This window comes from Muntiacus reevesi, chromosome 1, assembly GCF_963930625.1.
Source record: "Muntiacus reevesi chromosome 1, mMunRee1.1, whole genome shotgun sequence".
Lineage (NCBI taxonomy): Eukaryota > Metazoa > Chordata > Mammalia > Artiodactyla > Cervidae > Muntiacus > Muntiacus reevesi.
Window position 1 is genome coordinate 31,548,448 of NC_089249.1, and position 15,660 is coordinate 31,564,107.

Sequence of the window (15,660 nt, forward strand, 5' to 3'; positions counted from 1 at the left end):
TTTGTGAGATCATTTCTTAACATTTCTTCATGAACTACCAGTGGAAATAAATTGGAACAGTAGCAGTTATAGAATACCGAACTTGGATTTGCTTAAAGCTTTTTTAGATTAATTCAAATAGAGGGGTGAAATGGGTGAAAAGATATGCTTTAGTTCCTCCCGGAGCTAGACAGTGTCAGAGTCCTGGTGAGAACCCAGATTGCTTCACATATAGCCCAATAATCCTTCCACTATGTGAATACATTTTCATTTCAATGCATATATCTGCTATATGGTCATAAGTGAAACTAAAAGTTAAATCATCATAGGTTCTCTTTAAATCATTCAGAATTCCAAAGTTCAAAGTCATTAGTGGCACTACATCCTGAACATAATTAAAGCTCTAAGGAATCTTGGCTTTTAATCTCTTCATGCTACCCATAGGAACGTATTACCCTGGAATATTCAATTTATCCTTTCAAATGTTTACTTCATCCATCCACTGGAGTTAATAACAAGAGTTTGTCTATCCATGACTATTTTGCAGGTAAAATGTAGGGTTGTGTATGTATTGGAAAGAGCAAAGGCTTTGGGGTCCAATAAGTTGAAATTAGCTCCATATTGATCAAGTCGTGATCTTTCTCAAAGCTTTTGTTTCTCAATGGTGAAACAGATGTACCAATATATAATTCAGGAGATTATTATGAGAAGCTTGAGATACCGCATGTAAAGGACATGATGCACTGTTTAGCACTTAACCTCAAAATAGTAGCTATCATTATCATTTCGTTGACAACAAGAGACTTAGGAATCTGCAGAGAAAACAAAACAAAACCTTAGGCCAAGACTCAGCTCTGCCCACTGCATATTGTGAAACCTCAGACAAGTTCTTTGGTTTTTTTTTTTTTAAACAAAAAAAACCTGGAAGATAGATATAATAACATAATCTGAATCTTCAGGTGTTTGCTTTGATTAAATGAGAGAATGCTGGTAAAAGCATCTAGCATAGTTCCTACACACAGGATGTTCAATACATGTTTATTGAATCTGGGTTTTAAAAAATATACCTCATCCAAATTCCAAGTATTATTGTCTTTATTCATCCAAAGGCACAACAACCCTGAGTTAGATATATTTCTGATTTTACATCTTTCGAATTACTTGGTCTTAAATAAGTTATTCATTTTTCTGTAGTGTATGTTAAAAGTCAGGTACTTGAAAAAAAAGTGGCTTTGTATGCGAGCCTTCTATCTTCGTGCAAGTTAATAAAGAGGCCAGGAATGTTCTGCAGGTTTCAGAAATCTGGCGGCTGTTTCTTTAACTCTGCAACTTAGACAGAAGACTTCTGTTTCTTTATGAGCACACTACAGTGAATATTTTGTCTAGCTGCAGGGGAAAAGCTTTGTCATGGACTTTGCAGACAATAGCCTTAAAAGTAAAATGGTCTGCTTTTGGTGCTGGAGGTTCAGGGGCCTATTGTTAGTACACAATGAATTTCTATTGCTGCATTCCTGCTTTGCAAAGGTTTGTTAGCTTTTAGTGACTGACAGTACTCTATTGCAAATACCATATTGGCTCTGCCCTGTTTACATGCTACTCAAGAATTTTTGTAGGGTTCTGGAAAAAAGAAAACAGTGGTGTTTGTTTGACCTACTCTGATAAGGTTTAAAAAATGATTTCACTCACAAAGTGTTTACTGGGAATGTAGAAACATTGAAAATCCCTGCAGAAGTGTTTTAAAGTTACTTTTAAAGCCTTAGTGAACAGAAATATTGATTACAGTAAGAAGAGATTTAATGCATTTTATTACTCAGAATTGCCATTATCATCTTCAAAACAACATGGTAAACAAATAGGGATATTTTAAGAAAAAGTAAAATCTTTAGCATCCTTTTCCCTTAAATGCGACAAATGAAGAGGTATATTTTGTTACAAAGGAAAAAATACATTTCACACATTCCATGTAAATGTGCATACAGTAGTTGTGTGTGTGTGTGCCCACACTGTATATACAAGCTATTTGAAGAAGTAATTATTCAGATTTTTCAGCATTTTATTTTCCCCAAGTTTTGGCATATGAAAAAGAAGGATTCATGTTGTCATGTTTTTCCAAGGAAAATTACATCTCACCTCATTGAAAACGCTACACGGGCTTCTTGACTCTGATAGCTGTTGTCTTTAAGATGAGGGCCTGAGAATAGTAGAAAGCATTAACCAAGGAGATGCTTTAAAAATGCATTTTATTGTGGGGAAAATTAACCCATTTCTAATAATCTTATGGTCTCTAGGCCAGACGGTCCCTTTGATAAGTTAACATGTACTCCCTTTATGCTCTTAGTAGGGGGTAAACAAATGTCTGAACAAACACAAATACACATAAACACCAATGTGGAGAATGGCAGTGTGTGTCTTCGATCTAGATAATAAGTGTGGGTATTGTTATTTAGATGGAGCATACTGGGACACTTATCTTTTAGTACACACCATTTTCTAACTGAATGCAGTGCTAATCGCGGGATTGAAAGCCATTGTAATTGTGTACCCATCTAAATGCTGACAAGAATATACAATTACATTATTTGGAACTGAGTTTAATGTTTGGGTGTTTTATTAGCATTTATGTTTACTTATACATTAAAATTCAACACAAAAGGAGATCAAAACCATGTGACATAAAGAAACAGGGATCAAACTACCACATAACTCTGCTCTCTAAAACCTCTGTGTCCTGTCTTAACACAGGGCATTTTAAAAGAGTATGCTGCAAATCTGAAATAAGCAAATAAGTTTCCATTACGGGCATTACTCCCATCTCTAGATTTTGCAGTATTTGTAAAGCTTCTTTTATACCAACTTATTTTTATATGTTCACGATACTGGCAAATCTTTCCACAGTGTGCTTACCACCACACGATGTTAAACACATATTATAAAGTGGTTGTAATTGTAAACACACAGAGGGATATAATTACATGTAGCAGATTTAAGAGCTAATTCTTTGCCTTTTTTTTTACTCTGCATTTTATCAACATAATTATTTTTTGACTGTAGACTAACACCCTGAAATTGACAAGCATCCATTATAGCAGGGATTTGTTCACCAAATTGAAAAACAATGAATTGCAGGTTTATATGTACCCATTGTCATAAAGAATTAGTTAGGCTTTGTTCCGCAAGAGGAAAAAGCTAATGATTTTGAAACAGCAGGTGACAAAACACATTCTTTTTCTTTCTCCCCTGTTATCAGTGTGTTGATGAAGTCATTATGAACTGGGGGCGGGGTTGGGGTGGCCATATTTTTAGCAGATAGACTTTTAATGAACTACATTAGAAAGATAGTCCTGTTGATTTGCCTACCTTTCTTTTTCTTCCTTTACTCAGAAACCCCCAGTATTGAAAAGCTACTCTCAAAAGACTGGAAAGACAAGCTTCTTGCAATGGGATCAGGGAACTTTGGTGAAATAAAAGGTAATGTATTTGCAATTATTTTGATCCAGAATGTACCAAAATGAGTCTGATATTTAGAAATATGAATGGTGGTAAACTACTTTTGCCCCCATGCATTCTGTTTTTGCTGTTTATTCTTTCTCATTTGAAAGAGGATATACCAGAGTTCTTATTTTTTCTCTGTGCCTTATAATAGTATGTTGTCTTAACAGAATGACCTATATTTTTAACAGTCTTTGGTTTTTATCATTTTAAAAAATTTAAGTGATTTACTTTATAAATACAAACGTATCTACAGCAGGGTTAAAACTGTATATTACAAGGTAGTAATTTTACACAGTCTACATATTAAAATTATGAGTGTACATAATCTACATTTAAAACCAGGAATGATACGGGAAGATTTAATTCTTCATATGAAAATAAAGTGAAATGGTCATTTCAATTAATTTCAAAGCGTGTTTTCTCAGAGCATAGTAGCAACCCATGGTTTTCTAGTGTTGGCCAATAGGACACTTTTGATTCTAAGTTCTAAGGGATTAATTTTAAGAAAAAATATGCTTACCAATATTAATAGATTTTGTTACATATTACTTTGTATACTCTTGATAGAACTGAATATATATTTAAAATATCACCAGATTTGTATTAATATACATGTAGAAATATGTGTATAAATAACTTTTTGCATATGTCTGTTCATGTGCGTGTTCTCCCAGTGAGAGGCAATCGTCTCTCAACATTCTGCTACATCAGAGCATCCTAGAGAAAGGCAAACCATAAATCGGTCTGCTCAAAAGTTTGACTTAGGTGATATCAGCCATCTTGGATTGGAAAACTTCCAGAAAGTGTTTGAGTATTTCACTTTTCATCCAACTATTTGGAGTTTGGCTATGATTAGTTGTGAATGCGTGGTAAGAGAATAAATTCCTGCTAATCCGCAAATTAAGTAACCATAACCTATAATGAAATGAAATTCCAGCAAGTAATAATTAATATCCCGTCCGGAGCTTGAAGACAGAGATTAAAGAGAACAGTGAAGTTTCTTCTTTTTCTGAAGCAGCAGGTCCTTTATTTTGTGGTATTTTAACCCATTTGCACCTGCAATATAGGACATATTCTCCAAGGTTCTTTATTCTGCTATGACCTGGGTAATAACTAAGAGCTGAGCCAAGAAGACTGCCTGTTCCCAGCCTTGTGATCTCATTCCATCGGAGGCCAAGCATGTTTCCCTACCTCGTTTTCCTCACAAGTCTAACTTGAAAGCAGCCAGCAGCAGTGATGATAAGCTTAGAGGAAAGAAGCTCAGCTGTCCTTTCAGGCTTGCCTGTGGGTTAGTTCAGGAAGCTGCAGTACAGTCACAAAAGAAGTTTCTGTCTTTAATTCTGAGTTTTTTAAGCTGCACATTCAGAGCACAAGTTTGGTTATTGTCCTCTGTTTCTGTTCAAAAAGCTGTTTTCTGATGCATTTTAAAAGCACCTGTAGATCTTTCTTCTGCTGGGGGGCATGGTTGTTAGCTGCTTGGATCAGGTTTGGCAGAAAACTGGGGGGGGAAGCACTGTGTTACTTTTCCTACTGACTGCCCATGACAGTTGCAATTACTGTCTATTGTTCATAGCTGGCTCAGAAGTGGAGAGGGTACAATAGTATGTTGCCCTCTGGGGGTAAGGCAGTTTGACTTAATGGTTCTTGGGGGGTCAGACAGTATGATTACGTGCTGCCCAGGAATGTGGTTTTCATGCCACCTGAGAAGAAGTTAGTCGAGAACAATGGCCTAGCTGTTTGGCAGCTATTTTTTATGAGGCAAATAAAGGTGTAAGTCTCATGTATGTGCAGACTGTTTTCTGTCAGGGTAGGAAGGATAAGCATGACCTTTTTAAAATCTGAAAATATGAACTTACTCAATTATTAGATCATTTATTAGTGATAATTTAGAGTAATGTAGCTGAATAGAGCCTTTGCTTTTATTACAAAGTTTACAGCCTTTACAGTATTTACTGAGTCTTCTCGTGAATTGAAACTTCTCTCCTCCACTTACACTGGTCAGTTTTCGCTTGACTTTTTAAAATCAACCCCAGGAAGCGTGTGAGTGAGTGACTGAACGTGCCTGTACGTGTGTGTGTGTCCATGCAGGAGTGTGGAAGACCGTCGCCAAGTGGGGGCAGAGCACAGCTCCTAATGGCTGCCTTCAGGTTGCTCTGAGCGAATTCCTTCCAGGGCGTTTGGACAAAAACTAAACTACAGCTCATATGCATGTGATTTAGTCTCTAAGTCGTGTCCGACTCTTGTGATCCTGTGGACTGTGCCTTCCAGGCTCCTCTGTCCATGGGATTCTCCAGGCAAGAATATTGGAGTGGGTTGCCATTTCCTTCTCCAAACTTACAGCTTGGTGAAGTTCACAGAAGCCTTTCTTACTATTAATTACTTAAAAAAGAAAAAATCATAAACTTTTAAAGTACAAGAAATAAATAGTATCTGGTTTGGATAGCTTAGCTATCAATAAAGTTACCATACCCACTTAAATTCAATCTCATTTCTCAAGAAACAATGTGAGTTAGGAAAGGTCACCCACTTATAAAAGCATAAAATTATTTATCATGTTAGATTGCCTTGCCTGTTAGAATTTAGACCATTTTATGGTCTAGTACTTTGGAAATGTGAAGTAATTAGGCTTTAAAGTTACATTAGAAAACTATCCTCTGAAAAACATACAAAAAGGACAATGGATTCCATTTTCCAGGACAAAAGTGTTTGACTAAAAAGCTCTACTGATAGCAAACAGTCAATATATGTTATAAATATATTACCTACCTAAAGAAATTATTTTTTCCCCTCTAATCAGTCATATAGTGTAACGAGCCAGTTTACAGAGGTTTTGGCCTTATCTATAGCAGAAGCACTGAAGTAATGGTTGTGTGAAAGGTGAAGAAATATATTTTATAGCCTCATAGTTACTGAGAAGGGGAAAAAACAGTGCCTGCACTCCAGTTGGCAGCCAGTAGCGTCACACATTGTTTCAGCTAGCATGAAATTCCATTACACTGAAGGTCATTGCCTTGGCACCTCACCTGAGGACAGTATCTGGGGATCCATGGCGGCTTTGGCTAATCTAAACAGATCATTTGTTTTGCAACAAAGTCATTGCAAAATGTGTGTTTTACTGAGTTCAGTTTATTTGTAGAATTATAACAAAAATATCTGCATGCAAAAATTCTCTTAAATATTTCTGTTTTGGTGAGGTTCTAAAAGCAGGGCATTGTTTGAGAGGTGTTTTGGCTAGGCCACTCAGAAAAGCCTAGATCTGTCTCTTTACTTGCCTTGTTTGAAGAATTCTTTACTCCTGTTTTCTTTCCCATTGATACCCCTGTAGACCCTTCTCACCCTGCTCAGGATGCATTAATTTAGGTCAACAAAGTATCGGATCTGATACTCAGGAAAATGCCAGCTGCAGTTGGTATAATGAAAAAAATGGCTTTTTTGGAAAGCTATACTTTTTTTTTTCTTTCTAGAAGATGGAACCTAAAGGCAAACACACCAAACAGCTCTAGAATGCCAATAATGAGTTCAAGGAAATAAGCTATTTAGCAATACTATGGTCTATCAGAACTCATGAATTAAAGACATGTATGTAGTTTCAACATGTCAATTAAAGTAGACCCTCTCTTAGGTGACTTGAAATTTTGAGAATTAAGAGATACGTAGATTTAGTATATGACTTGAAAGAGATAATTCTCTTTAAATAACATTAGAGAATTTGAAAATAAGCAGGCTTGGAACCAGAATCAGGTCCTAAGTAATGAATCTAGTAAAAGGTATCCTTAGGTTTTTGTAAATTTAAAACAAGGAAACTAAAAATCTCAGCATTTAGATACGTTAGGATATGTACAACTTTGGAAGTTGTTTTAAACCCACTCTTAAAAATCCAGTAACTATTTAAGAAACACACGTTTTGCTAATTACCTTGTGACTATTTCATTTGTGCATAAAATATATACATATATATATTTATATATGTCTTCACATTTTTTCAGAGGGGTTGGAAATGCTGATTATTTTCTGAGGGAACTGTTGGATCTAGAATTTGTTTAACATAAGAGACAGCCATAAGGAAGGTACATAACATATAGTCATTTACTTCTAAATAAAGTAAATGTTTAATGTTTTTAATCTACTAAGCTTGTTTTATAGTTCCTTGTAGTTGCTTATGAGTAATGTTTTCAGTTTTTGTAAAAACTATTTCATAAGAACTGAAGAAAGACTACTGGTGTACAGAATATAAATTTTTAAAATAAGTCTGGCAGTGTATATGAAAGCAGAAAGTGACTTTATGTTTTCTGCAAATCAATTACTTGCTCTGTCTTAGAAAGCCAGAGTCCTTATGCCAGTGTGTAAGCACAGCAAGTGATAGAAAGAGAACAGTCAGCCACTGGCTCTCCTTGATCTGTAAATTGATAATCCAGGTCACCAGTTAAGAAGTTTTATACACCTTTTACAGAAGGCACTTAATAAAGCATGTTTTAAGCAGATACTGTTACATAGTTAATCTGGGTTTTATTATTGAAAGTAAAAATATGCTCTCCTCCACATTTTCTCATTTAAAAATACATTCATTCATTTAACAAGTATTCATTTGTGCAAAGGGTGTGAAGATTCTAAAATTAAAATAATTATAAAAACATTATTTATGTATTTTTCTTGTAGATGGGGACTCCAAAGCTTATGCCATCCAGATAATTGTATAATAGAATTAACCTAAAGCCTTTTCCTTTTTGAAGTGAACAATTCTCTATCTAGAGAAGCATGGTGCAGTCAAAAAGATGCAGTGTCTTGTTGCCCAGATTCTTTCAAGGACTTGTGGAAATCAAGCTACTCTTTTAGTTTGTTTCCTCATCCACTCATTTAAAAACAGTTGCATTGATTACATGCCCATATGTGTGCAGGCACTTTGTTAACATCTTCCTTGGAGAATTATTGTAACAAAGTCATTTTATTCCCATTTTATGTAAGAAGAAATTGAATCTCAAAGAAAGAGATTAATTATCAAAGAGATTAATATATTTAGTTATGAGAGGGTCAAGAGCTGACTTTAATTCTGTCTTCAAAGTCTGTGCTGTTTGCACAATGCTTGGTAGTCAGTCTCCAGTAAAGTTGGAATGGGTGATCTCTAAAATCCTCTGAAACTTGAAAACATATTCAGACCCACGACAACTAGATGAAGAGTCTCTCTAAGATGCACCCATCGTTAGCCTACTCACATGGTGAACTGTCCTTGTATATTACCTCCCTTACTAGTAGCCCACAGTTTGGAACCCAGTACATATTTCATGAATGAATGACCAAACAAATGCCATGTTTTGAGATAGTTATTATTGACTGTATTCCAGTCTCTACATGCAGCAAACGTAATGCCATATTTTTTAAACTGTTGTTTTACATTTTAAGTACAATATCCAAGTAAGTGGCTGGAATAAATTGGGGAGAAGTTTACAAGATTACAATCTCCATTAAAAAAGTAGACTTGTGTAATAAGAGATTATTATAGAACCGTACTTTTTTTTATAAGAAGTAACAGCGGTACTTGTTTTCACTGCACAATGATAGTACATACATCTTCTTCAAAACATCCCAGGAACAAAATATCTAGTCATGGGGGTAACAGTGGTTAAGACCATAGCTACTTTTCAAGTGCTTCATTTCACTCTAATTGTAGTCACTCCTAAAATTGATAGCTTTCTATAGTACATATATTTTAAAATCCATGCCAAAGTCCACCATTTAAGATATTGAAACAAAGGGAATTCTCTGGTGGTTAGGACTTTGTACTTTCACTGCTGAGGACTGGGGTTCAAATCCTGATGTTAGTTAAAACTGCAAGCCGCCCAGTGCAGCCAAAAAATAAAGGTATTGAAGCAAGAAGGAACTATTTTTTCAAAATAAGTTGTAGAAACCCAAAAGTAAGTATATTTATCATATTAGCAATGTACAGTAGAATATCAATGTATATTGTAATGTAATAATGATAATGCCCCTTATATAATTTTAATTGATTCCAATTTCTAAGAGTATCTACACTGCAGTAAAGGGTATGTAGTTAAATTTTATCGAAGTTTGATTGCCTTCATTGTAAGTGAAAAAGACCAATTCACAGATGTTTATAGGGTTGGATGACTTAAATATTCCTTTGATGAATCAGAATAATGCTATTCATACCTTGTGATGTTAGGGTCTGACTTTTTGCTCTTGTTGGATAAGACTGCCACTGAAAAAAGCTTTAGTAATAAATTTAGAATAACTTAAGTTAGTTTCTATTCATTATATTTTTAGTTCATTCAACAAATACTGCTATCTGTCTTGCCATGTGCTATATTCTGGAGATGTAATGATAGCAAATGGAGTAGACAGATTTCTGCCCTTCTGGAGCTTACAGTCTAGTAGAGACTCTTTCACTAGGCAGAATTTTTAAAGGCAACACAATGAATGACTTTTAGATCCTTCAAGTGGCATACCAATTGAAATCAGCAACATTTCCATAAAAAAATTAAATTGAGTAGAGTCCTATCCAAATTATAACAGTGATAATCTAAGGAACACCAACAATAAAAGAACAAAACATCCTGGCAAAGATTGACTATTGCTTTAAAACAAAGAACTAAATGTGTGGTAATGTTTCCAAGGGAAGAAACATGATCTCTAATTTACTTTTAGTGTTGAAATTCTAGGACTTTTCCTTTCCTGAGTGACTCTTCCTTCCTTTTATTTTTCCTTTACTTGGATCAAAACTTCCAAAAATTTACTGTGATTTTGATTTTTCAACTTCAAGCCAAATATCTATTCTATTTTGGTAGAACAATATTCAGGAAATATCAGCTTCCAAAGATTTTTTTTTTCTCATTATATCAAATGTATTTGAAGTCATCCTTAATTTAAATCATTCTGATAAGGGTTTTTATCTATTTGCATAGAATTGTACATTATCAGTCAATTAAGGACTTTGTTCTTAAGTTTATTTATTTAATTCATTTAATAAAAAGTTATGGGGTGTCTGGCTTCCCTGTTGGCTCATATAATAAAGAATCTGCCTGCAATGCAGGAGACCCAGGTTCTATCCCTCGTTTAGGAAGATCCCCTGAAGAAAAGAATGGCAACCCGCTCTGGTATTCTTGCCTGGAGAATTCCATGGACAGAGGAGTCTGGCGGACTGCAGTCCATGGGGTCACAGAGAGTCGGACGTGACCAAGCGACTAACACACACACACACGCACACTGTCTACCATGTGTGAGGCACTACTGGGGGATATAGTGTTGAACGAAACAAGCTAGTATCCTGCTTTCATGGAGCTTATTCTCTCCTGGGAGATTCAATAAATAAATGTCAGTAACAACACGGCATGTGGTGCTGACTGCCAAGTACAGAATCAGGATGGAGTCACCTGATAGAAGAGGAGGGGGTGGCTCTTTTAATTTCAGTGTTCAGGAAAAGCACTCTGGGAGAGGAGTTGGCATTTAAGTTACCATTTGGATGGATTAGAGTCAATTGGTTGATTGGTTGGTTGAAGCAGACATTCTGTCTGGCTTTTACAATATAGTGCCCCCAACTCCTAGAATAGTGTGAAGCATGCAGGAGGAATTCTGTGGATATATGTTGAGTGAATGAAAGAAAAAACCCAAAAAGCTAGTAGTTCTTTACCAGGGGAATTTGGTAATGTCTGGAGACATTTTGAGGTGTTACAGCTAGGCAGGGTGTGCTACCAGCATCTATACCGCGTGACTCCCCAGAAAGTGAAGCATACGAACTAAAATGTCTATGGTACTGAGTTTGAGAAACGCTAGGGGAAAAGTTTACCAGAGGGAAATATTTGAAATCAGTTCAGTTCAGTCGCTCAGTCATGTTCGACTCTTTGCGACCCCATGAATCACAGCATGCCAGGCCTCCCTGTCCATCACCAACTCCCGGAGTTTACTCAAACCCATGTCCATCGAGTCAGTGATACAGAGGCCTTAAAATGGGAGCAAGCTTGCATATTCGCATTAGGGAAACTGAAAGAAGGCAATAGGACTAAAGTATCTTGGCAAGAGAAAATAGGAAGAGATAATGCCAAAGAAGGCAAGGGCCTGATCATTCAGGGCTCTGCAAGGGCAGGGAGTTTGGAGTTTATTCTGTGTCCATATAAAGCTTTGAAATGGTTTTCTTCTGTTGTGTGATACGAGCTGATGAGTGTGCATGCTGTCGCTTCAGTTGTGTCCGACTCTTTGCAGCCCCGTGGACTGTAGCCTGCCAGGCTCCTCTGTTCATGGGATTCTCCAGGCAAGAATTCTGGGAGTGGGTTGCCATTCCCTTCTCTAGGGGATCTTCCTGACCCAGGGATCAAACCCGAGTCTTCTGCCTTGCAGGCAGATTCTTTACTGCTAAGCCACCTGGGATGCCTGACATGATCTTGCATGTCTGTCTAAATGAGCACTCTGAACTTGTGCTTGGAGAATGGGTTTTAGTAGGAGAAGTAGAAGATAAAATGTTTTAGAAACTGTTGGGGGAGTCATGGCAAGAGAGAGATGGTAGTAGCCTGAAATGAGGGGCATTAGTGGAAATGAAAATCCATGGACTGATTTACAGTATGGTCTAAGGTTGAGAGGATTCCCAGTGGATCAGATATGGAAGATGAAAGAATGTAAGCAATGTTTGTGTGGTGATATCTCTTCCTGAGGTTGGAATGACTGAAGCTGGTTCCCTTCCTTAATGACTTCCCTCACATTGGATTAAGGAGTGTTCTAATGTGCACCTCTGCTCTGGAACCTACAGAATTAAAAGAATTGCTCTCATGATAACCATTCTATAGTCACTAGGCAGTAGAAAGAACTGAAATGTAAGATATTTTTGTCTCTTAAGTAAGCCTCCATTCTTAGGAAATCGAAGCAAGATTAGCATAAATTAAAACACACAAGAGTGCAAGTAACTGAAACATGAAAGATGAAGGGAAGTGGGATAAAAGATTATAGAGTTTGAATTTAACTGAGACAATAAAATTAGATTTCAAGTAAATCTTATTGATGTCTGTGTGATTAAATGAAGACAGGATTTTGTTAATATTTCATATACTGAATGCCAAAATGATATTTGTACTCATTATCAAATATATATACTTCTTTATACATTGGTATTATATCAGTTATAAAATAGATAATGGCACCTTAAGCTTTTAAATTATACTTCTATGTGTTTACCAAGTAATATTAATAATAGTAATAATATTCCTTGTAGAAGATTTTCTAAATGTAACAAATATGAAAAGATTAAAATGATTCATTTAATGACCCATCACCTAGAAATAAGCACTATTAATATATAGATAAACTTTCCTCCAGTCTTTTTTTCTATAAATGTAGATATGTGCATGCCTTGAAGTGTTTATACAAATGTTTCATTTCTATCCAACTTTTTCACCTAGCTTTATGTCATGAACAAGTTCCTATATTATAAAATATTCTTAAGATACTTTTTCTTCTTTGGTACAAAATACTACCATATGGATGTCCTGGAATTATTTGATGATTTGGTATTTAGGTTGTTTCTAATATTTCTTTTAAGAACTTTGTTAATACTTCATTTCCTGCAGTTTTCTTGGGTTAGATTTTTAGAAATGAAACTACCCCCTTGATTCTCACCCATAAACCAAACCCTTTCTCAGAACTTTGCTCTCAGTAAATGGTTCTTGCATCTTGCTGAAAACCTAGGATTTGTCCTGAATCTCCTTATGAGTATCATAAAACATGATATGTGTCACATTTCCTAGTGTATATTCGGAGAAATGTGATAGCAGTTCACTCCTCTGCTGATGGTGTATGAGGATGTACATTTTACCATCATTTGAATATTTTCATTGAAATATCTTTCCAATATGTATTTAGATTATTTAATATTGGGATTCTAATTAGAATAGTCATATTGTTATTATTCTTATAAAAATTTTCTTCTGTTTAATGAAATCTGAATATCTGGAATATAATAAATCCTTAACATTTTAATGAGCACCTGTCCTGATTAAGACTAAAAATTGATAATAAGGAGTACCTGGTATGTTTCTTGCCTTCTATTCCCCTCAGAACTTCCTTTCTGTGTATTTGTTCTATAGCCTATATGAATTATATTTGAAATTTTATTTCCATTTCAAATGGGCACATGAAAATGATAAGCTACTAGCTACAGCTACTACTTCCTAAAAGCACGTGTTTCTTCAGCATAAATTGATGAAGAAAAATGTAGTGAGATGGGGAATGGTGACTGAGTTATAATAGATCTTTCTGTCTAATTTGCATATACTGGTGGCAAATCCATTATTGAAGTAATGCTTAGTGTCTTATGTTTGAAGTGAAAATCGTAATTAAAAAGTGTGTTCTCTTCTACTGCTAGTTCTTTACCATAGAGGTCTTGTCTATCTGATGAATCTTAAAAGAACAATTAGAAGTGATATTGTTTCTATTTCAGTGAACCGCTCACGTTTCTGGTGTAACAAATCAGTATTTTAATCTGACTTAGAAAATTCACTGGCATGGTTTAAGTATCTCAAACATACTGCTTAGTTTAAATTATTGTGTGATTCGTTCTCCAAATCTTGGCTTTAACTGTAACCCTGAGTGGCCATAATGTTAGTTTTACAGCTATGTTTCATTATTTCATGATAGCATGAAATTTATATTCTCAAGCTTGAATATTTTTTCTGTTAGCTCTAGTCGATCTTTGAAGAAAGCCTCTGAGTGGCATTTGAGAAAACAGTCTAAAACTTGATGGGTTAATTGTTTTGTTTTGTCTTTTTTCCTTTTTAAATGTAGGATTCCTTAATTCTGATTCTTCAAAATTCTCATTTTAAGAAAAGGAGATATCCCTGATAATGATAGCTTGATCTCTTAATAACTTCAGTTGTTATGTTTTCATGTTTTTGTCTTGACTCTTTAATTTGATTTAAAAAACTAGTTAAAGCCAAGAACTGTGCTTTAAACTGCTTTTTATTTCCATCAGATTCTAGATTATAACATTAAGAATAATAAATGCTAAGCCAATAATATTTTATTTACTTGTATAATTAAAGTGAAAAAAGCTATATAGATTGTTACTTGTCATAAATACAAAATAATCAAGATATCCGTTCATCCTGATATTCTATAATGGATAAATAGCAATCACTTTTTACTATTGAGTTACAGTTTGAAAGAAGGTAAGTATATGTTTGTTTGGGTGCCAAACCTTTTATTTATAATATTTCTCCACATACCCGAGTCAATGTCATTGAGGAACCACTCTCTTCTCATTTCTCTTTTTTTTCACACGTCTTATTGCCATCTTATTCTCAGGGACTCCCGAAAGCCTAGCTGAGAAGGAGAGGCAGCTCATGGGTATGATCAATCAGTTAACCAGTCTGCGAGAGCAGCTGCTGGCTGCCCATGATGAGCAGAAGAAACTGGCTGCGTCTCAGATTGAGAAACAGCGCCAGCAAATGGAGCTGGCCAAGCAGCAGCAAGAACAGGTGAGTCAGAACTAGAGACGCGGTCTAGTAAGAGCTGGAGGCACAGGAAGTGTTCTGCCTGCAGCTTATAGGTCACTCTGTGAGGCAAGCAGAGATCAATAAAAGCTGCTCTCCTCTCTACCATGCATAATAAAAAGGCGAAATACCAAAGTAAACAAAAAACTGATCTGAAAAAGCTTATCAACTATTTCAGTAGTATGCAACATGGAAGTGATTGTAATCAAGTTGATGGATAAGAGAGAAATGCAAAAAGAACCGTAGAGAGAGTCAAGAGAATATTTCCAGTCAGGGATGTTATGAAAGCTTTCGTTTGACCTGATTAGTGTGAGCTTTGAAGGCTAGGTGTAGAATTCAACTAGTGAAGTAAATTTCCAATTAATGGGCCCGAAATTTGGATAGGAATCTATTATAATAATCTAAATAATACATGAGACTGTAAACAGGGTAATGACCATGGAAAAAGAGAGAACAGGTGGAAGAATCATGGATAGTTGAATTTTTTAAGTGGGTTAAAGAGAGAGGAAAAGGGTTGAGCCTGGGTGACAGGCGAAGTCCAGAGGCAGGTAGATTTGGAAAAGCAGATGGCTTTTTTATATTGAATTAGAACTGTCTTCAGGTTGCCCATTTGAAACTATGAGAGAGAATATTCAGTTCAGTTCAGTCATGTCCAATGGACCACAGCACACTAGGCCTCCCTGTCCATCACCAATTCCTGGAG

At 35.6% G+C, this 15,660-nt stretch overlaps 1 protein-coding gene across 9 annotated transcripts in view; it reads left to right on the forward strand.

Moving 5' to 3' along the window:
* The window catches only part of SOX5 (SRY-box transcription factor 5), a 1,093,182-nt gene that overhangs the window by 849,571 nt on the left and 227,951 nt on the right, over positions 1–15,660 (forward strand). For all 9 annotated transcript variants that reach the window (XM_065940365.1, XM_065940375.1, XM_065940347.1 and 6 more), the window contains 2 exons: positions 3,361–3,447; positions 14,770–14,942. In XM_065940365.1, coding sequence (XP_065796437.1) covers positions 3,361–3,447; positions 14,770–14,942 — 260 coding nt within the window. The remainder of the gene's footprint in view (positions 1–3,360; positions 3,448–14,769; positions 14,943–15,660) is intronic.